The sequence below is a fragment of the Rhinopithecus roxellana genome, chromosome 13 (genome assembly GCF_007565055.1).
Source record: "Rhinopithecus roxellana isolate Shanxi Qingling chromosome 13, ASM756505v1, whole genome shotgun sequence".
Taxonomy (NCBI): domain Eukaryota; kingdom Metazoa; phylum Chordata; class Mammalia; order Primates; family Cercopithecidae; genus Rhinopithecus; species Rhinopithecus roxellana.
In genome coordinates, this window is record NC_044561.1 from 1,880,331 (window position 1) to 1,905,749 (window position 25,419).

Below are 25,419 nucleotides of genomic sequence, written 5' to 3' on the forward strand. Positions count from 1 at the left end.
CTCGCTGAAGTTCCGAGGTCAGATGAGACCACGTGCATTCAGGGTGGTGTGGCTTCAGATCCTTCCCAGCTCTGATACCTCAAGAGGGGGTGCCCCTCAGGGGCCCTGTGCTTCCAAGCTTAGAGGCTCATGCTACAAGCCCCCTCCCCAACTCTTTCCACCCTTCAGGAAGGGCCTGGCATCTCTGCAATAACTGGTCAGGACTCAGAAAGAGAAACGGGCAGGGTTTTAATCATTTATTCATTCCTTCAACGAGCAGGTACTTCCTGAGCAGCCACTGTATGCTAGGAGCTGGCAGGAGGCCCTTGAACACTGTGGACTCAGTCTAGTGCTAGATTGATGATTGGGCCATGACGATGCCAGGGGTGCATGCTGTGGGAGCCTGGAGCAAGTGCCAAGCCTGGTGGGCCTTCTGGAGGAGGTGCCTGCTACGCCCAGCCTTGCAGGAGGCAGAGTAGTAGGTGTTCTTTATTTAAAAAAATTTTTTAGGCTGGTTGCAGTGGCTCACGCCTGTAATCCCAGAACTTTGGGAGGCTGAGGGGGGCAGATCACTTGAGGTCAGGAGATCAAGACCACCCTGGCCAACATGGTGAAACCATCTCTACCAAAAATACAAAAATTAGCCAGGCGTGGTGGTGGATGCCTGTAGTCTCAGCTACTCAGGAGGCTGAGGCAGGAGAATCGCTTGAACCTGGGAGGCAGAGGTTGTAGTGAGAAGAGATTGCACCACAGCACTCCAGCCTCGGCAACATCTCTGAGATGGCTCACTGCAGTCTTGAACTCCTGGGCTCAGGGGATTCTCCCTCCTGACTCAGCCTCCTGAGTAGCTGGGGCCACACTCAGCTTTTTTTTTTTTTTTGGTAATTTATTTTAAGAGATGAGGTCTCGCTATGTTGCTGAGGCTGGTCTTGAACTCCTGGCTGCAAGTGATCCTCTGTCCTCAGCCTCCCGAATCGCTGGGAATACAGGCGTGAGTCACCACGGCTGGGGAGGTGTTCTTTACAGACTGTTCCTCTGCAAGGAGAGGGTACAAGAAAGGGGCCCTTAGCACAGCATTCAGGCCCAGGTGCCATGCAGGGGTCATGCAGCATTCAGGCCCAGGTGTTTGCTGGCCCTTCTTCTGTCACTTCGAACTCATGTACTGGCACCTGCACTGTAATGATTTGTGTCTATCTCACTGAGAGCGTGGGAAGTCCCTGAGTGCCGAGACTGGGACTCCTTCCTCATTCCGTTTCTCAGCGTTTCACACAGGGTCTGCAAACAGTAGGCATTCCACAATTCTGCTCCCAGTAGCCTTTCCTCTCCCCCAACTTGTACCTAAGTCAGAGTTCATATGGGTCCAGCACTTTTTAGCTGGCAGAGCAGGTTCCCATATATTAATGCATGTGGTGCTCACCAAAGCCCTGTGTCAAAAGTGTCATCACTGTCATCAGCATCACCTGCCAGAAAACTGCACAGCACGGTGGTTTCAGCATGTGGGCTCTGTAGCTGGACTGCTCAGATTCAAGTCCTGTCCTTACCACTTACGGGCTGTGTGGCCTTGAACAAGTGTCTTGGCCTCTCTGTGCTTCCATTTCCCCATCTGTAAGATAGGAATAACACATCTCACAGGAGCATGGAGAGGCTACAGGTAGAGTAAGAAAAATACTACCTACCACATAGCTCACTAATCATGGCAGTTACCATTCTATTTACAGAGGACACAGAAGGTCAAGGTCAAGATGACCCAGCTGTCCGGTGGAACAGGATTTTTATCTCTGAGTCATTAGACTTCACATCTAGTGTTGGGGGGTTTAGACTTCACATCTAGTGTTGGGGGGTTTAGACTTCACATCTAGTGTTGGGGGGTTATCTCCTCGTCCCCCTGCCCCATCTCCCTTGTCACCCTGTCTTCTAATTTATCTGTTTATACATCTGGGTGTCCTTCTCAGTGGGGCTCTTCAAAGGCAGGGGCCTGTGTTAGGCTGGTTCACACCTGTCTCTCCAGTGCCTGGAGCAGTGCGGGGCCACCAGTGAACTCGAAGGCTGCATGGAAGGATCCACATACTTACTTCCTGCTAAGGTGTTCTGCTGAGCACCTTCACATGGAGGACCTCATGGGAGCCTCCAGACCACTCTAGGAGGAAGGTAAAAATTCTCTACAACTGCACTGAGGTACAATAAACTACACACATTTTGTTCTGATGTACGTATACACCCATAAGCCCATCACCACAATTAAAAATGACAAACATTTCCATCACCCCTAAAATTTTGCCATGCCTCTCTCTGTTATCCCTCGCTCCTTCCCATTATAGATTTATTTTTATTTCTTTAGAGATAGGGTTTTGCTCTGTTGCCCAGGCCAGAGTGCAGTGGCACAGTCATAGCTCACTGCAGCCTCCAACTCCTGGGCTCAAGGCCATCCTCAGCCTCCTGAGTAGCTGGGACTACAGGTGCGTGTCACCACACCCAGCTCCAGTTTATAGATTCATCTCCAGTTTATAAAGGAGGAAACCGAGGTACTGAGAGGTTAAAAAACCTTCCCAGATACACTTGTCCAGCAAGTGGCCACTCCAGGATTTGGACCAAGGTGATGTGTCTTCAGGCTGCCTCTCTGCCACTGTGCCATGCGGCTGAGTGGCAGTCAGCAGTGAGTGGGTGCCTGCAGTGGTCTGTAAAGACCACCTGAGATGTCCTTCCTCCTCTGTTCCACCCTGTCCAGGTCCAAGAAGACAGTTTATGAAGACAGAGCAGGTGTGACTCTCTCAGCGTGCTCCTGTGTGAGAAGCAGGCTGACGACCCAAAGGGAAGGGTGGATATCAGAGACAGTGCAAGCAGAGGACATACGGGTGCCTCAAAGCCCGGAGGCTGGGTGATGTAGGAGCCTGCGTGTCCCGAGGGGGGTGCTGGGCCCAGTGTGAGTACGTGTGACCTGTGACTGAGACAGTGTGACTGCTGAAGGCAGGGACATAGCAGCTCCCTGACTGGGGGCGGAAGGCGTTAACTGTGTGAAGGCTGGTTGTGGGTGGGTGGGCTCTGGGCCTCGAACCCCGGGGGCTGAGGGAGATAGTAAACAGCAGGGTGACTGACGGGAGGATCATGTTGGTAGCCCTGCGAAGATGCTGCAGGGCTGTGGGGGTTTGTGTGACTTTGCAGTTCAACAAATTCAAATTCAGCCAACGCTGGCAGGGCCTGTTGTGCCAGGCAACCAGCTAGGAGGAGGAGACTCAGACCCAGCTTGCAGCTGAAGGGCGCTGGCTGCCGGATTCACCTTGTGGTGCCTTCCCTTGCTGGCATTGAGTCCTTACAATAGTCCCATCCCCAGGTTGAGGCTAGATGAAGTGGCACAGAGGGAAGTGACTTGCCCAAGGTGACCCAAGCTCCTGAGTGCCAGGGCAGGATCTGAATTCAGACTCTCAGGCTGCAGAGCCTCAGTCCCTCCCCACCACGCCTGTGCCAGGGTGGAAATGTCTGGTCCTGGAGGGGAGCTTGGACTCCTGGCCTTGGCTCTGGAGACATCCCCCTAGACCACGTGGGCTCCTAACCTGTCCATGGTCACTGTGCTGAGGGGCGGGACGGTGGGTCGCCCCTAGTTCTTCTTTCCCCGGGGCCAGATTCATGGACTGAGGGGTTGCTCGGCTCTCAGAGACCCCCTAAGCGCCCCGCCCTGGCCCCAAGCCCTCCCCCAGCTCCCGCCCCCCCCTCCTGGCGCTGACTCCGGGCCAGAAGAGGAAAGGCTGTCTCCACCCACCTCTCGCACTCTCCCTTCTCCTTTATAAAGGCCGGAACAGCTGAAAGGGTGGCAACTTCTCCTCCTGCAGCCGGGAGCGGCCCGCCTGCCTCCCCGCGTGCCCGCAGCCTCCCCCGCTGCCTCCCTAGGGCTCCCCTCCGGCCGCCAGCGCCCATTTTTCATTCCTCAGATAGAGATACTTTGCGCGCACACACATACATACACGCGCAAAAAGGAAAAAAAAAAAAAAGCCCACCCTCCAGCCTCGCTGCAAAGAGAAAACCGGAGCAGCCACAGCTTGCAGCTCGCAGCCCGCAGAGGACGCCCAGAGACGCGAGCGGGCGGGCAGACGGACCGACGGACTCGCGCCGCGTCCACCTGTCGGCCGGGCCCGGCCGAGCGCGCAGCGGGCACGCCGCGCGCGCGGAGCAGTCGTGCCCGCCGCCCGGGCCCCGCGCCAGGGCGCACACGCTCCCGCCCCCCCACCCGGCCCGGGCGGGAGTTTGCACCTCTCCCTGCCCGGGTGCTCGAGCCGCCGTTGCAAAGCCAACTTTGGAAAAAGTTTTTTGGGGGAGACTTGGGCCTTGAGGTGCCCAGCTCTGCGCTTTCCGATTTTTGGGGCCTTTCCAGAAAATGTTGCAAAAAAGCTAAACCGGCGGGCAGAGGAAAACGCCTTTAGCCGGCGAGTGAAGACGAACCATCGACTGCCGTGTTCCTTTTCCTCTTGGAGGTTGGAGTCCCCTGGGCGCCCCCACACGGCTAGACGCCTCGGCTGGTTCGCGACGCAGCCCCCCGGCCGTGGATGCTCACTCGGGCTCAGGATCCGCCCAGGTAGCGGCCTCGGACCCAGGTCCTGCGCCCAGGTCCTCCCCTGCCCCCCAGCGACGGAGCCGGGGCCGGGAGCGGCGGCGCCCGGGGGCCATGCGGGTGAGCCGCGGCTGCAGAGGCCTGAGCGCCTGATCGCCGCGGACCCGAGCCGAGCCCACCCCCCTCCCCAGCCCCCCACCCTGGCCGCGGGGGCGGCGCGCTCGGTCTACGCGTCTGGGGCCCCGCGGGGCCGGGCCCGGAGTCGGCATGAATCGCTGCTGGGCGCTCTTCCTGTCTCTCTGCTGCTACCTGCGTCTGGTCAGCGCCGAGGTGAGTTGCCACGGCGGCTGGGGCTGGTTCTTCATTCATTACCTTCGCCCCCACCTTCTGACCGCCCCCTCCTCTCCCTGCAGTGAACTTTGGACCCCTGCAGCCCGCGAGCCTGACGCCGGGCGCTGGGTGACCTCCTCGGGCTGGGAGCGAGGTCCGGGGGTGACAGGCTCTAAGGAAAGGCAACAGCGGTGGCTTTCTTTCCAACCGCCCGGCGAACCTGGCTCCCTAAGCCGTTCCGTGTCGGGGGAGGATGTGTGTGGCCCTGTCCCCCACCCTTTGGGAACCCGAGAACAAGCCCCTTCCCAGCCGGGGAAGAGGGGGTGGGGTGGCGCCCAGGGTGCAGAAGGCAGCGCGTCCTCCCGAGCCCACTTCGGCGCCAGTCTCGGCTTAGGCTCTGTCCTGCCATCGGCGTGCCCAGGAGGTGCAAGCTTGAGCACCGGTGCCATCCACGCCGACCTTTGGCGGGACTCGGGTCCCACCCTGGCTCCCGGTCGGGGTCCGGGTGGACGCCCTCCGTCATGCGCAGGGCATGCCCGGCCCCAGAGCACTGTCTGGAAGCAGCTTGTGTCTCGGGCGCGGGGGTTGGGGTGGGAGTAACAGGGAGAGAGACAGAGAGAGGGAGAGAGAGAGAGAGAGATAGGGACGCAGGTAGGTTAGGGGCACTCGGGTAGGGGGAGGACTGGGGGCTCTGAAGGAATCCAGCCCCCGGGGTGGTGTGTGCCTGAGGCCTTGCCGTACCTGTGCCCGCGCCCTGCGAGAGGAAGCACCTCTCTCCCCCGCATGCAGGGTGCGGAGCGCGCCGCCTGCAGAAGCCTAGCTGCACGGGAGATGGGGTATAAAAACATCTGCGGGAGCGCTGGGGTCGGAGCCGTCCCCATCCCTCCCAGCCTCACGTAGCCGTGAGTTGGCAAGTCTACCCGGAATCCAGGTGGGAAAGGGGGCGGGGCGGGAGGACGCGCGCAGTGGAGAGGAGGAGAGGGCAGCGTGCCTGGGTCCCGTCCCACCTCCGCCCGGCTGCGGCCGGGAGTCCGCACCTCGCCCGCACCTTGCCGGCTCCCGGGGAGGGTCGGCCCCTGCGGCTTCCAGCCAGGCGCAGGAAGGAGGCAGCGGCGGCGAAGGGGTTAAGTCGGAGGGCTCCGAAGCCGCGGCCCGGCCTTGGGCCGCCGCCAGCGCAGGTTGTTTTGACCACGGAGGAGCCGTCGCCGTCTCCTTTTGTTCTCGGGACTCCTCGAGGGCCGCAGACCGCCCGCCCAGGGGCCCCGCCCTTCCGCGGCCGCCCCCCGCGGTCCGCACCCGGGAGGGAGGACGCGGGGCTCGGCCGGGCCGCCTGCAGGCCCCTCCCGACGCCCCCTCCCCGCCTCTCCCGCAGCCCCCCGGGCCGCGGCCAGCTGTTGGGGAGGGGGTGGCCGGCCGGCCCCAGCTGCTACCTCGCCTCGCCTTGGGACCTGGGGGCTGGGCCCGGTGTCAGGGCGTCCTGGGAACGGCGGCGCCCCGTGGCTGCTCTCCGCAGCCCACCCCGCCCGGGCCCCCGACTCGCTCACTCACCCCACGCATGCACACTCCTGGCCGGAGGCGATGCTGCGCTCCGGCGGGCGGGCGCGCAGAGCGACGGGCACGCACTACCGCGGCCGGGTCGCGCGCCCGCCGCCGCCACGCCTGTGCACACGCGGGACACACGAGCGCGCACCGCACACGAACGCACGCACGGCCCCTGCACGCGCGGCCTGAGCACACGTGCGCGCACACCCACGCACGTACACAGGCACGCACGGGCCCCCGTGCACCCAGCGCCTGGTGCTCGCCCCCGCGCAACAGGTGGGCCCTCCGTGGGCCCTCCGTGGGCCCTGGCACCTTACCACCTCTGTAACGGCCCCATTTCCTTCCTGGTGTCCTGTGAGGGAGGGAGAACCTCCCATCAGCTCCACAGCACCCACTTTTTTTTGCCTTGTCAGGTCAGCCTGACGCCCCTCAAATCTTACCCATCTGTGACTACTTTTCTTCAACCACCTCCGCGTGGTGGAAAATGGTGGTGATGTGACTCTGAGGGGCACTGAGGTGTCCAAACCGATTTCGCCTTCCCATAAGCCTTCATTTGAACCTGCAAGACTGGAGGGACCTGGCGTGTGCAGCCGCGGAGGGGGCTTCCACCCCTGGCTGTTGCATTCTCTTGGCTGATCCCAGCGTGCCCCAGAGAGGCTGACAGCTGGAGTTCCCCCAGCCTCCCCTTACCATTTCCAGCTTCGTCCAGCACCTCCTCCTCCTTTCCCACAGCTCCACGGGCTCGTGTATCTGGGGTGGAGGCTGTGGCACAGAAACTGCCTTTCTCCTCACTTTAGTCACAGCGTTCTTGAACACATGGCCACAGGCGCTGTGTATGTGGCACTTTGCAGTTTATGAAGCACTTTGCTGCTAAGCCTGAGTGAGCCTCAGGCTGGTCCTGGGGGAGGGGACCTGCATGGGGATGGGACCACAGTGGGGGGTCAGTCCAGGAAGGAGCTGTAATGGCCAGTGCTGGGAGAGTCAGGGCAGGCCTGCTGGTGGAGGTGGCCTTGGAATTGGCCACGTCCTGGTCGTGCTTGGACTAAGCTTTCAGCAGAGGGCAGGCAGCCCTGAGGCAGGGCTGGGCGGAGGGCCTGCTGAGGCCTCTGAGGTGCCATCTCCACCAGCTGAGCTGGCTTCCAGGAGGGCGAGTCCCACTGTCACGTGACGCATCTGGCCTCAGCACCCTTCTTCCGGGAAAGAGTGAAGGGCCCCACAACCCTTTGCCGTCTAGCTTCCTCTGGGTTTGCTAATGACCCTAGGGAGCAGGGGACCAACTGCTGGAATCCCAGAACCCTGGAGGTGTGCAAGGGCAGGTCAAACAGAATTTGAAGGATCTGGCGCAAGAGCCAGGAAGAGAGAGAGAGAGAGAGAGAGAGAGAGTGTGTGTGTGTGTGTGTGTGTGTGTGTGTGTGTGTGTGTGTCTGTCAGAGAGGAAGAGAGACTGAGCAGGAATGGTGAATGTTTACCACGGGCCTTATAAGTGCCTCTTCACGTCTTGTCTTCCCCTCCCCGCAATGAGGAGCCTCTTCTGTGACAACTCTTCCTATGTTCTGGTTTATTTCATTGTTTATTACCTGCTTTCTCCACTGGAGTGTCAACCCCATTAGAGAGCTTTCCTCCTGGTCCCCACTGTTAGAACAGTGCCCAGAGCCCTGTGGACAATCGGTAACTATTTGTGCAAAGAACAGTGAGTGTTGGGTTGGTGCGGAGGGCAGGACATGGCCCCCTAGTTGCTCCATGGCCCCACTGACTCCTCGGTTCGCTCTGCGCTGAGGGCAGCCCTCCTTTTCAGCCCTCCGGTATGCATCAGTCTTTCAAGGCCCCCCATCTTGAGAGAGAAGCCTGTCTGTCTCTCCTCTATCTTGGGACTTGGGCTACCAGGATTAGACAGGACAGAGAAGAAACAGGAAGAAAATCAGACTGCAAAGGTTCTATGCATTATAAATGGCCGGACTGGTTCCTTTCTTCCTGCTTTAATTTTCCTCTGCTCCTGCAAGAGGTGGGGAGGCCAGGGTGCTGGACCCATGTGAAGGAGCAGAGGCTGAGCGGGAGGGTCCCAGGAGCAATAAGGAAGGGGAATGCTAGGTGGGAAACACTGGTTCTAATGGCTTCTGTGGTTTGCCCCGACAGGGCTTCTTCAAAGGGGTTGGTTGGCTTTGGCATTCGATCTAAATAAGGCCTGCGACTCTCAGGCAGGCAGGCTCTGGGAGGCCTCATCAGCTTCTTCCTCTGCCAGCCACAGACAACGCCTCTGGTTGCTTGGACCTGTGTGTCCCTTGGTGGGAACGGCAGGCAGGCCAGGGAGTGTGTATCTGTGTGTGTATGCTGGGCCCACGAGGAGGGTGGGGTTCAAGCCCCTTTGATCTGCCAGCCTGGTTGGGAGCAGATCACTCACCTGGCCTCACGCTCGCTCGTGCCCTTCCTACCTGCTGCAGCTGGCGCTGGGGGCGGGGTCGGAGGAGGCTGTTTACCTTGGCTCCCATGGCTGGCTTTGCCCCAGCTCCCTCCTTGCCACGCCCTCTCTCTGCCAGAAACCCCGGGCCTGAGGTCTGGGGCAGCTTCTTCAGGGTGCCAGGCCTCCTTTGCCATCTCTGAAGTGAGCTGCCTACATGGAGGCCTGCAGAACCTGTGCCCAGGAAAACCAGGCTCCAGACAGCTCACTTTCCCATACCAAGAAGAGCCTGTGACTCCGAACCTGTGCTCATGCTCGTCATCCTCAGAGCATTGCATCCTGGAGCTGAGCACATGCTGAGTGTCCCCCCACCCTCACCCACCCCCAGCCCCGGAAGGGCCCTGCCAGCCCACACAGCCCCAGGCTCTGCCAGTGTGGAGGTAGGGTACCATTTCCTGTGGCCCAGCACAGGGGATAATGCAAAGTCACGCACTCTTTCATTGGCGGGCAGCTCTCCACCCACTCCTTGTCATCCTCAAAAATGTCCTGTGCTGCTGGCCCTGAGCACGTGTGTTACTTGCTGCTGCCCACAAAGGAGCCATCCGGAAAGAATTAATGATGATGACAGTGACAACTCATTAAGCACCCATTATCTGCTGCCAGCTCTGCTCTGTGCAATTATGCTTCCCAGTAACCCTGGGCGAGGTATTATTAGCCCCATTTAAAAGATGAAGAAGCCGAGGTTTTAGATTGTGACAAGATTCCAAGAATCCAGGTTGCCTGGCATCTGGAGCCCTTGCTCTTTCCTCTGCTACAGGGTTTTTTAGCCTCTGCCCTCCTGACATTTGGGAAGGCTGTCCTGTGCCTTGAAGGTTGGTGAGCGGCATTCCGGCCTCCACCCACTTAGAGGCAGTGCACACCCCAAGTTGTGGCCACCAGCAGTGCCTTCATACATTGCCACTGTCCCATGGGGGCCCAGTCGGCTCTGGTTGAGAGCCTCTGACGTGGGACATGCTGCAGAGTAAAGAACCAACACCAACCTTGTGTGATGCTGAGGGCCAGCAGCCTCAGAGCACAGGAGAGAGAGGCTGAGATGCCCCATGGTGGGCTGGAACGGGTGGGCATTCTGGAGCCTGGGAACGACCCAGCTCTGCCACTTGCTGATTGTCTGGACCTGTTGCTGCTTGTTTAATTTTTTCTAAGCCTCATTGTTCTCCTCTGGAGGATGGGGATGCAAATACTGTCAGCCTCTTAGGATTGGTAGTTTATACGGTGCTTTTCTCAGCGTGTGGCTTGTAGCTGGCATTCATAGATGTTAGTTGTGGTATTATTACCAAATCCGGGGGCTTATGGGAGTTCTGGGCATCTAGTGGCCACATTACCAGAAGCATCTGCAGGGATGGCCTCCCTGCTCAGATTAAAAGGGACTCTAGGAGCTCATTTGCCTAGGGTCGGGGAAGAATACCCAGGTGGCTCTCCTGGTAGAGGAGGTGGAAGAATCATACTGGACAGAGCCTGGAGAAGGGTAGATTCCTTCATGCATTTGACCAGTATTTACTGAGGACCTACTATGTGCCCCTCCCTCCTCCTCAGACCCTATCCTGGGCTCTTTCGCACTCAGCCTTGGAGGATCTGTTTGTTTCTGTAAAGATGTCATCTCCTATGCGTCATGTGCCTGGGTCTGTTCAGGGGTCCGCCTCCTCTGCTGTGGCTGGCAGCTGCAGCCGGCTCTCCAGTGGGCAGGGAGAGCTTGGCACAAGCACTAAGTGCCATTTGCTACTAGGCCTTTGGGCCCCACCCCTGGGAGGTGAATTGAATCTTTACCCCACAAACACTTCTTGTTTTCCTTCTGCCAGTGATCCAGGGAGGCCTGGCTGGGCACCCGGCTTTGGTGTTTTCTCTGCCCCTTCTAACACCTCCTGGCTGAATTAGAACTGAATCGAATGTTCTTCAAGTCCCTCGATTCACAGATGAGAGCCAGGACCATAGGGGCAGTGACCAGCCGAGGTCACACAGCAGTTGGTCCGTAGGCGTGGGATCTGGCTCTCTGGCCTGCCAGTTCTGGGTTTGACAGAACTCTCAGGGGAAGCGGCTCTCCCTGGTGTTCACTGGAGACCAAGCCCTCTGTTCTGTGGGTTGGATACTTTGTCAACATTTGGAGAGCACCAGAGGCGTGGTCTCTCTTTTGAGGTGGAAGGAATGAACTTGCTTGAGGGCGGGAGGAGGCAGAGCCCGGAGGATATGGGGGCTGAAAGTGAGGGACAGTGGCGCCCATGCCCTCCTCTGTCTCGCGTGTGCAGCCCCTGGCTGCCCGGAAATGGAAGGAAAGACCGTAGTTCTCAGCCAAGCCTTGCAACCTTTTTTTCCTGTAGTTGCCCAGCAGCCCTTAGGCATTGGGCGGGGTTGCAACTCCATGTTCAAACAAAGACATGGAGACTCAGGGGTTTCAGGGAATGATGTAGCTTTAAAAGTGGTCACCCCCACCCCCGCCACCCTAGTCTTTTAGCTCCTGGATCATGTGGGTGGCCAGAGTTGGTCATGGCTGAACCCCTGGAGGTGTTCCTAGACTTCATGATGAGCTGGAGGAAACAGAGTTTTTGGGGAGAGCCCCTTGAGGCTGGCCATAGGGCTGAGACGACCTCTTCTCCTTTCCTTCACTCCCCCTCCGCCATCAGGCAATGAGAAAGCAGCATTCCTTTTGTGAAGGTAGCCTGCACCGAGCCTCTCCGAGCTCCCCGACCTTCGGCTCCAGGAGTGTGGAGTGAACCAAGAAGGGCCGGAAGTCCTCCCTTCTTAATCCAGGGAAACTGAGGCAGAGAGTGGTTTAACCCAAGGTTCTATAGTAGTATGCCAAACCTATTGGCGCCCTCTCCAGAGCTGTCTGTCCAGACCTTGCAGCCCGAGTGCCTGTGCCTGCACGTGTGTCTTTGCACGCCTGGAAGTCCGGTCCCAGCCTTTGAACATGCAGTGACATCTTAGGAATTTTCTTTGCTTCTCAGTGGCTGGTGGTCTGGATTGTGATTCTCAGTCTCCTATCTGCCCTCGCCTCTTTCTTGAGATCTCTGGCATCAGCCCCCTGGGTCTCCTGGAACTGTGGGGGACGTGGCTGTGACCTTCCTACGGGGCTGCTCTTGTGTCATTGTGGGACCTGTGGTTTCCCTGGAGGAAACCCGGCTCCGAATGAGGCCTGTTGAAGTGCTTATCAAGTTTCGAGTGTGTTTGGCAACAGGCCAAAGGGGCTCTAAAAATAGGGTTTGGTTGGGCACAGGGCACGGGTAAGCTTTCAGGTTTCCCGGCCGTATCTGAGGATTCCCTTCTTGCCTCTTTCGAGTGAGAGACTTCGTAGATACGGCTAGGACCTGGGGCCTCCTGAGACCATCACACTCGGCATGCATTTATTAAGCACCTCTTGGACCCAGGAGCCTGGGAGTACAGGCTCTGTCATCCCAAAGGCATGGGTTCGAATGCAGCTTTTGCCAATAATTGAGCCTCTCTTTGAGCCTTTGTTTTCCCCTCTGTAAAATGGGGGTTAGATTGGCCATGGGAAATGCTGGCTGTCTTCAACTGTCAGATGTGGAGCGAGACTCAGAGAGAAATCAGATTTTGGTGTCTTCCCAGAACTTGTAGTTTGGTGGGGGAGACAGACATAGACAAGCAGGTCCAACTCAAAGCAAGCTGGGGTTCCTGTTGGGGGTTGAGGGTGCAGGGAGTGAGCTTGGTCTCAGAGGCTTCGGCAGGCCCCGGTATATTGAAGGGAAGACCCTAGTTCTCAGCCAAGCCCTGTAACCGTTATTTACAGGCCCCGAGGCCTTTGTGCTCCTGATCATCAGGCCTGGATCCTGCTTGTCCATCTCCCTGTGACCTCAGAGCTTTCTGCAGGAGAAAGCGAGAAAGCATGTGGTGGGGGAGATAGCCATGCTGGAAAGCCCCCACTCCCAGCTCACTCAGCCTTTTGCTGTCTGCCCGGCAGGGGGACCCCATTCCCGAGGAGCTCTATGAGATGCTGAGTGACCACTCGATCCGCTCCTTCGATGATCTCCAGCGCCTGCTGCACGGAGACCCCGGAGGTAAATGGAATCCTCGCCCCGCACTCCGGCCCTCCAAGGAGACTCTAAGGGAGCTGGGAGGGGCAGGACAGGAGGCATCCCTCTTCCCTGACGTCTGGGGAACTGGAGGCCCATGGCAGCCCAGAGAGAGCCCGGCCACACCCATCTAGGGTAGGGCCGAGTCAGCAGGCGGGTTGGTACCTGGGACTGGGGGTGTGGCAGGAGAAGCACCCACGTGTGGCTCCAGCTTGGTGCCGAGGGTGGGGTGTTGGGAAGAGAGAGGGCGGGGAGAAGGTGCCCAGGTCATCTGCCGAGTATGTCTCCAGGTATGGGCCCAGCCAGGGAGGATGGCACTGGAGGAATCATCTCCCCGCCCCTCTGGCTAGAGGCCTGGTCTGTGATGTCCCCTGGGGACACCTGGCCTCGACCAGCAGGCAGCCCTGCCCGTGCCCCAGAGCTCACTCAGCAAATGGGCACGTGCTCGGTGGCACACACGTGGCAGGGCTGGCGGGCTGGATTGACAATGTATTTATAAACGCTGTCTTCAGAGCAAATTCCATTCTATTCTAACCTCTGGCCTGTTCCCTGGAGCCCTGGTCAGCGGCCCCCCTGCACCCCCAGGTCCCCTTCCCTCTGGGGTTCTGTCTCTTTGTCACTTTGTAATCCTTGCCCAGACGCTATCTACGGGGGAACAGCATTTCCTGCCTTTGTTTCCTCTCCCCGTTGGGCCCCTGGCTCCCTCTCAAAAGCATTCCCAGGCCCTTTCAATCCTGCCTGTGCTGGGGGGCGGCGAGGCAGGCAGGAGGGGGACCCAGCTGGGCCCACCTATTGTTCGCCAGGGCCCCCACCCTACGTCTCCCACAACCCCCACCCTATGCCCGACTGGCCGCCCCTGGCCACACACAATGGGGCAACTTCCAAATTTAGCCTTTCTACCATTTATTTCCAAGCCTTTATGCCCCCACCCTCAGACGGCCCCTCCACACCCCTGGTGGGGGTCGGGATCTTGGAGATGAGGCTTTCAATAGCAGGCCTGTTTCAAGGCAACCATGTGGCTATTTTTTCCTAATCAACTTAACCTTTCCACAAAGCGCATCTTTTCCCCATCTCCTCCCCACCAGGGACATTCCAGAGATGGCAGGGAGAAAGGAAAGGAGCCAGAGGGACAGATAGGCTCGTTGACGTAGGGGCTGTCAGGCTGGATGGAAGCGGACTAGTCATCAGACTCCCTGCAGTACCCGGGACGGACAGGCGGCAGGCGCCTTTGTCTTGGATGGGGCCAGTGGGTCGGGTCCAGAACTGGAGCCATGGGGTGCTGTGTGGAGGTGGCAGGAGCGTGTTCCCAATGCCTGTTAGTTTATTTGTGGCTCGTCACCCATGAAATGGACAGAAGAGTCTGTCCACGCTTTAACATCCAGCTCAGAGGCCTCCCTCAGCCCTCACTTTCCAGCAGCCAACCTCTGGCCATGGGCTCTGGAAAGGACCGATGTCTCTAAAGAGTGCTGATGGGACTGAGATGGTGCCCAGCCCGGAAAAGGGAGCTGTCATTTGTTACCAGAAGAATCAACAGACGGTTGGGGGCAGAGGTGGGGCAATAGGTTAGAGACGGGGAGGGAGACAGATGCAGATACGGGTGAGGGGCCCGGAGCTAGAGAGACCAGGCCCTAGAAGGGTGTGTGGCAGGGACTCCCCACCACCAGCAGGCCCAACTCCCACCCCTCTTCTCCTCTCCTCTATCTTCAGCTCCCACCCCCGTCCCTCTCCCTCCCTCCCTTGCTCCCGCCTGCCCAGCACCGCCATTGTCCAGGGCTCCAGAGGGGCTGTGTTCAGGGCATGCGGTCCCCCTGGGGCTTCTGGGAATTTCTCCATTCAGCACTTCCTATGGGAACGCTGGGTGGAGGGGCACTGGAAACTGGCCTTCAGTGCCCCAGGTCCTAGCCCCGCCCTGGAGGCCGAGGAGGGTTCACTTACAGTAGCAAAGGGGAAGGGTTATTTTTAACTCCATTGACATGGGTTCTGGCCAAAAATGTGGCTAAAGAGCCAGGGATGCAATCAGGGTCCTGGGCCTGCGGCTGTCCTGGGGGCTGCTTGGAGGGTCCGTGCTCAGGGCCAGGACCCATGCATCTATGGGGGCTGGAAGGAGGGACTGTTCTCTGGAGTAGGGGGAGGCAAACCTCCTGTCTGCCCAGAGACCCCGGCGGAGGGAGCCCCTGCCTGAGGTGGCGCCGCCTTGTGTCTGACTGCGCCTTCTCCTGCAGAGGAGGATGGGGCCGAGTTGGACCTGAACATGACCCGCTCCCACTCTGGAGGCGAGCTGGAGAGCCTGGCTCGTGGAAGAAGGAGCTTGGGTAAGACTGAGGCATGCAACAAGGGTCCTTCAAATTAGGATGGGGGCCAGGGAAAGAGAATGGGGGCGGGCAGCCAGTCGGAGGGCTCTGAGGGTCCTCTTACAACTCCCTTTCCCCCCACATTCAGGACTGAGTGAACTGAGAGAGTAAAACCATCCTTAAATGCCTGTGTTGAGTCATCACACCCCTTCGCCCCCACACTATCTGTTTTCTAAATATAGTGCCGCAAAGCTCATTCGTTCCTTATTTCAATCCTGGAGGTAGATATTATTAACCCCATTTCACAGAATTGGAAACTGGGGCCCAGAGAGGGTAAAAAAGTAGGCGAGGTCACACCGCTAGGAAGTGGTAGGGCTGAGATCCCAACCTGCTGCCGTCACTTGAGCCCAGCGTGGTCCCTGATGGGCTATGGGACTCACCTGTGGTGAAGGGCAGCGGCCTAGGCTGGTAGAACTTGAGCAAAGCCTGGAACTGCATCGTGCTCCCTTGCAGAGATATAAAGGAGACTGTAGATCATTAGGTCCCAGAGAAACCCTCCTAGGTGAGGCAAATGTCCGCTCAAACCCCTTCTCCTCTTTGACACCTGGAGTCCCCAAAACACTGCAGTTAGAGGCTGGGGGAACCTATGGATAAGAGTCAGGTGGCCTGGGCCGCGCACGTTGCCTTACACCTGTAATCCCAGCACTTTGGGAGGCCAAGGCGGGCGGATCACGAGTTCAAGAGATCGAGACCATCCTGACCAACATGGTGAAACCCCATCTCTACTAAAAATACAAAAATTAGCTGGGCGTGGTGGCGTGTGCCTGTAGTCCCTGCTACTTGGGAGGCTGAAGCAGGAGAATTTCTTGAACCCGGGAGATGGAGGTTGCAGTGAGCCAAGACTGCGCCACTGCACTGCAGCCTGGCGACAGAGCAAGACTCTGTCTCACACACACAAAAAAGAAAAAAGTCAGGTGGCCTGAGTTCTACCCCCAATCTATGAATGTGGGCGGGATATTCAGCTCTCAGAGCCACCTGTCCTCTGTATGTGGATAGCGGCCGGTAGCCTCAGTGCTTGCTGTAGGCCAGGCTTACTCACTTTACACCTTAGATCCACATGGGAGGGAGGCGCTGTTCTTATCCCACTTCATAGAGGAGGAAGCTGAGGCTTTGAAAGCAGTGGTGATAAAAGAATCCATGACACCGTAAGACAGCAGTGCACGCGTGGTTTCAAGATAATATAGTACCCGCATAACGACCACAAGCCCATAAATGTGTAAAATCATAAAGAAGAATAAAATAATTACGTTCCAGCAGAGGGAAGCGGACATTTACTAAGCATTTACAACATGCCCCACACTCTGAATTTTCCCACTTGAAACCTACAGTGGTTCTTGGGTGTAGATCTCATTGTCCCATTTTGCAGATGGGGAAACGGAGGCTTAGAGCGGCTCGGCCACCTGCCCAAGTCCCATGGCTAATAACAGCCAGGACTTGAAACCTGAACCCTGGGGTTGAAAGACATGAGAAACAGCAGTCCCAGGGGCACCGGCTGAGCTCCCCTGCCAGGCGGGGGGACTCTGGGCAGGCCCACGCTCCTGACCCAGGTTCCCTCTCCTCCCAGGTTCCCTGACCGTTGCTGAGCCAGCCATGATCGCCGAGTGCAAGACTCGCACCGAGGTGTTTGAGATCTCCCGGCGCCTCATAGACCGCACCAATGCCAACTTCCTGGTGTGGCCACCCTGCGTGGAGGTGCAGCGCTGCTCCGGCTGCTGCAACAACCGCAACGTGCAGTGCCGCGCCACCCAGGTGCAGCTGCGGCCCGTCCAGGTGCGTAGGCTCCGCAGGCCCCCGAGGCTGGTCCTGGTGGTGGGTGGAGGCCACCTGTCTGGGACTCATACCTGACCAGGCTTCCTTGACTGGGCAGAGTGGTGTGTCGAAGGACATTCCTGATTTGTCCCTGGGCTCTGTCTACAGGGGCCCACTCTTGGGAAGCTCTTCCTGGGCAGGTGGACTAAGGCCGACCATGAATCCTCTAAGGTGGCCCAGGCCACTGTAGCCAAAAGCCACAGACAGACACCCCAGGCTGGGCGAGGTGTGGAGCCAACTTGAAATAAGGATGTCACCTCCTTTACAAGGACAAAATTGCAAAACATCCCTTGAAGAGACGTATCCGCAAATATTTGTCTGACATTCAGAGTGTTCTGGGCAGCTGCTCAGGCTCCCCCAAAGCTCTCCCTATTCAGGGCTCTCTTGAGAAAGGCTCGGTGGGTGCCCCTGCATCTTTGACACCTGCTTGTCTCTCTTTGACAAGCTGTGTCTTTAATAAGGAGGGTGCAGAGAGGCCCACCAGGTGATAGACACTGCAGAGCTGGGACAGGTCCCCCTACAACAGTGGAATGCTGACCCTGGCTTTCTTCGGAGGGGTGGGGGATACATACACTGGACTCAGGGAAAATTCTAGAGTAGAGGCTATCTCAGGGAGCACCCTGGTCTCACCCTGGTGAGGGCAGAATCAGAGAAGCCGCGGCTTCTGCTTCTTGTGGAAAGATTCCTGCACGCTCCAGGCCAGCCTCGCCCGCAGGCTGGGCAGTGTGCACTTCCCTAGCTCAGCACTGGCCCTTGCCTGATGCTCTGCCTGCTTAGCCACACTTCCTTCTCCTGCCACCAGCCCGTGGCCTCTCCTCCTGCCCACCTTCCCTCCCTGGCTTGGGCCCCGCGCCTGAGACTACGAATGTCACTCCACCCCACTGGCCACTCTCGTGGTATCTCCTGTCCTCAATGCTTCCAGCTCTATGGATGGACACCTGACATCTGACCTCCCCGTTCCCACCTCCCTCCTAGATGAAGCCTCCCCCCACTTCCTTCCAGACAACCATCTCCTGCCTCTGGCGCAGCCCTGACCTTGGCTGGCGCTCCGGGAGTGAGTAGACTGCAGGCCCTAGCTCAACCCGGAAATGCCTTTCTGGCTCTCCCTCTCTGGGGGCACTGAGGGGGGCCCCAGGTCAGGAGGGCTTGTTTTGATGGAAAAGCTACGAGAAGGGCAGAGGTCAAGGTCCTGCTATTGTTTGGGCCAAAGCGTTTGCCCCACAGCCTGCTCTCCGGGCTTTCGAGGAAAGATTGCTGCAGGGGACACTGGGGTGGGAAGCGCAGGCTGTTCCCGGGCTCCTGGCTGTGTGGCCTCTACAGAGGCATTCTGTGGCTCTGTCCTCCAGGTGAGAAAGATCGAGATTGTGCGGAAGAAGCCAATCTTTAAGAAGGCCACGGTGACGCTGGAGGACCACCTGGCATGCAAGTGTGAGACAGTGGCGGCTGCACGGCCTGTGACCCGAAGCCCGGGGGGTTCCCAGGAGCAGCGAGGTAACCACCTTTCCAGGTTCAGCCCTCAGCCCCCTTCCCCTGCAGCAGCTGGGAGCAGGGGCCGGTCTTAAAAATGGAGATGGGATCAGGCCCACCCCCGGTTAAATTCATGGGAGGCTTTCTTTCCATCTTGCTGAGAACAAGCCAGATTCCTCCCTGGCCTGAGAGCCCTACATGAGGATTAGCCCCTGGCTGCCCTCTGGTCTCTGCCAACCAGTACCCTTCACCTGTGCCACCCTCACCGGGCAGGCCTCTTTCAGTAACCAAATGAGTTTCTGCCTCAGGGCTTTAGCACACACTGCTGTGGCTGAAGGACACTTCTCCCAGCTCTCCACAAGCCTAGCTCCTTCTCTTCATTAGAGTCTCAACTCAGAAGTCACCTCCTCCTAGAAGTCTGCCCTGACCACCCCATCCAGAGTAGCCCCATTTCCAGTCTTGCTACCACAGCCCCCTGCTTTGTTGGATGTGGGGATGGGATGGTGGAAGGAATCTGGGCCTGGATGAGAGAAAGCTCCATGCCCATCAACTTCAGATACTGGGCAGCTTGTCCTGGGGATGAGAAATAAAGCCAATTTCTCGTACCCTTGAGCAGGGGAGCCAGGACCAGTGGGGAGAAGCCACTGGAGAGAGATTTTAGCTCCATATGCAGAAAAGCTAGCTGGTGATCAGTCAGGGGTACGAGATGGCGTTGGCAGCATTGTGAGGCAGTGAAACCCCATCTCTACAAAAAATGCAAAAACTAGCCAGGCATAGTGGCACACGCCTGTAGTCCCAGCTACTTAGGAGGCTGAGGTGGGAGGATCGCTTGAGGCTAGGATGTCGAGGCTACAGTGAGCCGTGATGGCACCACTGTACTCCAGCCTGGGCAACAGAGCAAGACCCTGCCTTTAAAAAAAAAATGATGAATATGATTAGATGAGCATTAAAAAATCATGTGAGTGATAGTTCTTTTTCAGTAACTTTCTATTGTTTGGGACAGGACAATCTTTTCATTCTCATTTCTTATTAACAAGACCCTGAAGACAGAGCTGTTTCTTGACCTCTGGGTCTTATTCCCAGAGCTGAGCTGAGTCGCTGGATGCCCTGGAAAGGCTGATCATATGACAGCTTCAGACTGACATGTTATAAATTATTGAGTTAACGTGGAGGATGATTTCTCTATTAAGGGAAAATTATATATATATATATATATATATATATATACACTTTTTTTTTTTTTTTTTGAGACAGTCTCACCCTGTTGCCCAGGCTGAAGCACAGTGGTGCAATCTTGGCTCACTGCAACCTCTACCTCCTGGGTTCAAGCAGTTCTCCTGCCTTAGCCTCCCGAGTAGCTGGAATTACAGGCACCTGCCACTACACCCAGCTAATTTTTGTATTTTTAGTAGAAACGGGATTTCCCCATGTTGGCCAGGCTGGTCTGGAACTCCTGACCTCAAGTGATCCACCTGCCTCGGCCTCCCAAAGTGCTGGGATTACAGGCGTGAGCCACCATGCCCAGCCTCTTTCTTTCTTTTTTAAGAGACAGGATCTCTCTCCATCACCTAGCCTGCAGTGCAATGGCATGATCATAGCTCACTGCAGCCTTGAACTCCTTCCTGGGCTCAAGCAAGCCTCCCTCCTCAGCCTCCCAAGTAGCTGGGATTACAGGCACGTGCCACCACGTCCAGCTAATATTTTAAATTTTTGTAGAGATGGGGTCTTGATTTGTTGCTCAGGCTGGTCTCTAACTCCTGGGTTCAAGTGATCCTCCCACCTCAGCCTCCCAAGGTGCTGGGATTACAGGCATTGAGCCACCACGCCTGGCCTTCTTTATGTTTAGAATGAGTTACTTCATGTATTTGTTTCACATAATTTTCTAAACCAGTTTCTTGGGAGGCGCATTATGTCAGTGAAACGTAGATGACGTCAAGTCCCATCATTTTAGTTCCGGTATTTTGGTTGAGTATGATGGTGTTTCTGTCACCTGTCCATGGGCCTGGCTAAGGCTTGGTGGCTCTCTGTGATACTGTGGTCAGTGTCAGACCTCCTGGGCTCAGATCTGCATGCTGTCACTCGAGCTGTGTGGTGACCTTGTGCTTGCCTGGCCTTGGTATAGCCCAGTGTCCTGCTGATGGCCCAGGCTCTGGGGAAGAAACTCCCTGGGCCCTTCAGTGGCCCTCCTGGTGTCTTCTGTCTGAGGGGATCTGAAGCCCATCCAAGTCCCTGAACTGCTAGAAAATCTGCCCATTTGCAGAGATGGGATAGCTGCCTCGTGGGACCTGGTGTCTGTAAGGTGGGAGGTCAGGTGTCAGATCCCGGCAGGCTGGGAGAGCTCAAAAGGCTCCCAGGAAAAGGCTGGCCTTGAGCTCAGCAGACACAGCTGTCCCTGCCAAGACAGCCACCTGGGAACCCAGGAGGGAGATAAGTGTATAAGAGCTCCCCTTGGCTGAAGCTCACAGACATTGTCGTTTGTGCTGAGTGGTTGGAGGTATACACTCTAGAGGCAGATCCCTGAGTTCAAATCCCAGTCTCTCTGCTTCAGTTTCCTCATCTGTAAAGTGTGGGTAACAGCACCTGCTGGTAACAGCACCTGCCGTAAAGGGAAATGAGCATAGAGCAGCACCAGGTGCATGGTAAACACTAGCTGGGGAGTTTCTGGCCATTTCCATGTATTGTCTCCTAACGCTAGGAGACCAGGGCTGCTGTCTTCTCTGCTTTAAAGATGTGGAAATCGGCAGGGCACGGTGGCTCACGCCTGTAATCCCAGCACTCTGGGAGGCGAAGGCAGGTGGATTACTTGAGGTCAGGAGTTCAAGACCAGCCTGGCCGACATGGTGAAACCCCATCTCTACTAAAAATACAAAAATTAACTGGGTGTCATGGCGCGTGCCTGTAATCCCAGCTACTCGGGAGGCTGAGGCAGGATAATTACTTGAACCTGGGAGGTGGAGGTTGCAGTGAGCTGAGATTGCGCCACTGCACTCCAACCTGGGCAACAGAGTGAGACTCTGTCTTAAAAAGAAAGAAATAAAGATGTGAAAATCAAGGCACAGGGTGTTTAAGTGACTTGCTCCAATGTCCACAATACATGGGAAAGCTCAGGTTTGAGCCCTGGTGAGTCAGATCTGCAGCCTGAGTTGTGGTCCATCCATCCCACTCTACTGCTTCTCAGAGTGGCAAGGGGCAGGTAGGTGACAGGCACAACTGACCTGAAGGCCCAGCTTCATGGTGGGAGTGTGATTCTGGCCCAGAGCCCAGTGACCTCCCTACCACATGACCGGATGAGGCTGAGAGGTTGGGAGGAAACCTCAATAGTAGGTCAAGCTAAGGAAAATAAGAAAAAAAGTGAATTGTAGCAGCTGCCATGTGCTGATCACTTCATACTCGGAGCTTTTTATTATCCCTCCCAGGTCTGGGGGTTGACTGGGCTCAGTTGGGTGGTTCTGTTGGCCCGTCTACTGGTTGCAGTCAGCTGGTGGCCTGGGCTGTGGTCATCTGGAGGCTCAACAGGAACAGCTGGGCCTATTTTCCTCTCTCTGTAGTCCAGGGCCTCTGGCTCTGTGGGGAGAGCCAGTCCCTACCTGGCCTCTCCATGTGGCCTCTCCAGCAGGGTAGCCAGACCTGTTATGTGGCGGCCCAGGGCCCCCCAAAGCATGAAGGTGAGAGCTGCCGGGCCTTCTTAAGGCCTCTGCCCGGAACTGGCACGGCACCACTTCTGCCTCTTGTTGGTTAAATAGCTCCAACTCCAGGCGAGATTCAAGGGGCAGGGAAACAAACTCTTCTGGTCAGTGGACAGTGACAAAGAACTTGAAGCCATATTTAATCTACCCAGCTCTGTGTCCGGCACTGTGCAAAGAGCTTTGCCAGCATACTATCATTTATTCCTCCCACCAGTCCTGTGAGGTGGGCAGTCTTATTACCCCCATTCCACAGATGGAGGCGCCGAGGCTCAGAGAGGTTCAGTCATTGTTCCCAAGGCACATACAGCTGGTGAGCCATGGAGTTGGGATCCAAACCCAGGACCCTGGCCCAGATTCCCCTCTTGTCCCTTTCCTGAGCCCAGAAGACCTCAGGAGGTCCATGGCAGGTCTTGGTCAGTGGGGAGAGACCGCCCCAGTGGTCCACATGCTCACGAGGTCTTTCTTTTTCTTGTGCAGCCAAAACGCCCCAAACTCGGGTGACCATTCGGACGGTGCGAGTCCGCCGGCCCCCCAAGGGCAAGCACCGGAAATTCAAGCACACGCATGACAAGACGGCACTGAAGGAGACCCTCGGAGCCTAGGAGCATCGGCAGGAGAGTGTGGGCAGGTGAGGGCCGGGCGGGGAAACGGAGGCCCAGAACCCTGTGTTTCCTTCTCTGTGGCCTGTGGGTGGGGTCAGGGGAAAGGATTTTTCCATCCAAAATCCAGCCTCTGAGCCTTGGTCCTCTCTGCTCAGTTATCAGCTGGGGCAGGGTGGGTGGTGGGCTTTGGAGACCCCAGCCCAGCTGTGTCCCAGCATGCCCTAAGAGAATGGGAGGTCTAAATCTCAATCTTCCCAGCCCCTCAACGCCCCAGCCCTGAGCACTGCTGGAAATCAGGGGTGGCTAGTTGTCCCCAGCTCCCTGCCCCTGGCATGGGGGACATATGAACGTGGGATGGACCCTCTAGGTTGTCTCTGACCCCCTGTCTCTCTGCTTGGCCTGCAGGGTTATTTAATATGGTATTTGCTGTATTGCCCCCATGGGGTCCTTGGAGTGATAATATTGTTTTCCCTCGTCCGTCTGTCTCGATGCCTGATTCGGACGGCCAATGGTGCTTTCCCCCACCCCTCCACGTGTCCGTCCACCCTTCCATCAGCGGGTCTCCTCCCAGTGGCCTCTGGCGTCTTGCCCAGCAGCTCAAGAAGAAAAAGAAGGACTGAACTCCATCGCTGTCTTCTTCCCCTGACTCCAAGAACTTGGGATAAGAGTGTGAGAGAGACTGATGGAGTCACTGTTTGGGGGAAACGGGCTCCTTCCCCTGCACCTGGCCTGGGCCACACCCAAGCACTGTGGACTGGCCCGAGGAGCCCTGCACATGGCCCTGAGGACCTCTCAGCGTAGCCTGCCTGGTCCCTGGACCCCTGGCCAGCTCGAGGGGAGACACTTCCAGGGAGGCCAGGCTACCTCGGACTCCGTGGCTAAGACCACAGACGGGCACACAGACTGGAGAAAACCCCTCCCACAGTGGCCAAACACCAGTCACCTTGTCTCCCTGGTGCCTCTGTACGCAGTGGCTTCTTTTCGTTTTCGTTTTGAAGACGTGGACTCCTCTAGGTGGCTGTGGCCACACACCAAGTGGCTGGGTGCCCTCTCAGGTGGGTTAGAGACGGAGTTTGCGGTTGAGGTGGCTGTAGATGGTGACCTGGGCATCCCCTGCCTCCTGCCACCTGCTCCTCCCTGCACTCCACTCTGATTCACCTCTTCCTCTGGTTCCTTTCATCTCTCTACCTCCACCCTACATCTTCCTCTTGTCCTGGCCCTTTAGTCTACTCCACCAAGGGGCTCTTGAACCCCTGATTAAGGACCCAGATGATCCCAGTCACTCCTCTCTAGGGCAGAAGACTAGAGGCCAGGGCAGCAAGGGACCTGCTCATCATTTTCTACCCCAGCTAAGACTGCCATGTAAGGTTGTGCAGGGTATGCACTGCACAAAGACATTGTATGCAGGGAGCACTGTTCACATCATAGATAAAGCTGATTTGTATATTTATTATGACAATTTCTGGCAGATGTAGGTAAAGAGGAAAAGGATCCTTTTCCTAATTCACACAAAGACTCCTTGTGGACTGGCCGTGCCCGTGATGCAGCCTGTGGCTTGGAGTGGCCAAATAGGAGGGAGACTGTGGTAGGGGCAGGGAGGCAACACTGCTGTCCACATGACCTCCATTTCCCAGAGTCCTCTGCTCCAGCAACTGCCCTTCCAGGTGGGTGTGGGACACCCGGGAGAAGGTCTCCAAGGAAGGGTGCAGCCCTCTTGCCCGCACCCCTCCCTGCTTGCACACTTCCCCATCTTCGATCCTTCTAAGCTCCGCCTCTGGTGGCTCCTCCTAGGAAACCAGCTTGTGGGCTGGGAATGGGGGAGAGAAGGGAAAAGATCCCCAAGATCCCCTAGGGGTGGGGTCTGAGCTCCCACCTCCCTTCCCACCTACTGCACTTTCTCCCTTCCCACCTTCCAAAACCTGCTTCCTTCAGTTTGTAAAGTTGGTGATTATATTTTTGGGGGCTTTCCTTTTATTTTTTAAATGTAAAATTTATTTATATTCCGTATTTAAAGTTGTAAAAAAAAAAATAACCACAAAACAAAACCAAATGAATCCGCCGGAGGTCTGTCTGTTGGCGTCGTGTGTGACAATTAACCTTTCTGCCTTGGCAGGATGTGCCGACAGCTTGCGGCGTGTTCCTCTCACTCTGGGAGCCTCAGGCGCGATCGCACACACTGGCGCGTGCGCTCACACACACACACATACATGCTCACACATGCGTGCACATACACGCAGGCCCGCGGCTTGGGGGAGGCCTCAGTCTAGTGGGAGGGAAGAGACACACAGGCCACTCTGTCGGTCTTGGTCCTGACGCAGTCCTGACACGTGGACTTGTGCCTGCCTCTGGCAGTGACGAGAGATGGGTTTCTGCAGCCTGAGGTTTCCATAGAGGAAGTGGATCCTCAGCATCGTGGAGTGGGCTGGCTGTGGGGAGGGAACAGCCACTGTGGGGAACACTGGAGGAAGTCCCAGAGGGGATGTGGGATTTAGAAGGAAACAGTGGAAAGCCGGGTCTGGGGTCTGGTCTCGGCTTAGCCCTTAGCCAGCTGTGTGGCCTTGGGCAAGTCACAGACTCACTCCAGCCAGAGAGGATGAGGAGAGGTGCGTGGGCTCCAAGCTCCTGTGTTCTGCGCT

General features: G+C 57.1%; 1 protein-coding gene and 1 long non-coding RNA gene across 3 annotated transcripts; one reads left to right on the forward strand and one right to left on the reverse strand.

Annotated features, from left to right (window-relative positions):
• Window positions 1-862: 862 nt before the first annotated feature.
• LOC115892921 lies at window positions 863-2,013 on the reverse strand. Its single transcript, XR_004052851.1, has 3 exons — window positions 1,976-2,013; window positions 1,397-1,582; window positions 863-1,014 (listed from the first exon to the last, which is right to left on the reverse strand). It is a non-coding gene; the product is annotated as an uncharacterized LOC115892921 (long non-coding RNA).
• Window positions 2,014-3,710: 1,697 nt separating this feature from the next.
• PDGFB (platelet derived growth factor subunit B) lies at window positions 3,711-24,837 on the forward strand. Of its 2 annotated transcripts, XM_010389276.2 has the most exons (7): window positions 3,711-4,849; window positions 12,757-12,853; window positions 15,091-15,180; window positions 16,784-16,989; window positions 18,375-18,519; window positions 22,659-22,809; window positions 23,189-24,837. In XM_010389276.2, the coding sequence occupies exons 1-6, from the start codon at window positions 4,787-4,789 to the stop codon at window positions 22,781-22,783; spliced, it is 726 nt and encodes a 241-aa protein (XP_010387578.1). In that variant the 5' UTR covers window positions 3,711-4,786; the 3' UTR covers window positions 22,784-22,809; window positions 23,189-24,837. The 2 variants fall into 2 exon arrangements, with proteins under 2 accessions (XP_010387578.1, XP_030771539.1); XM_030915679.1 differs by lacking the exon at window positions 15,091-15,180 and having other exon boundaries at window positions 4,718-4,849.
• The last annotated feature ends 582 nt before the right edge of the window (window positions 24,838-25,419 follow it).

Coding starts and splice junctions, on each gene's coding strand:
- PDGFB (XM_010389276.2), top strand. CDS start 4,787: ATGAATCGCTGCTGGGCGCTCTTCCTGTCTCTCTGCTGCTACCTGCGT. Junction 4,850..12,756: donor TGCGTCTGGTCAGCGCCGAG/GTGAGTTGCCAC, acceptor TCTGCCCGGCAG/GGGGACCCCATTCCCGAGGA. Junction 12,854..15,090: donor GCTGCACGGAGACCCCGGAG/GTAAATGGAATC, acceptor CTTCTCCTGCAG/AGGAGGATGGGGCCGAGTTG.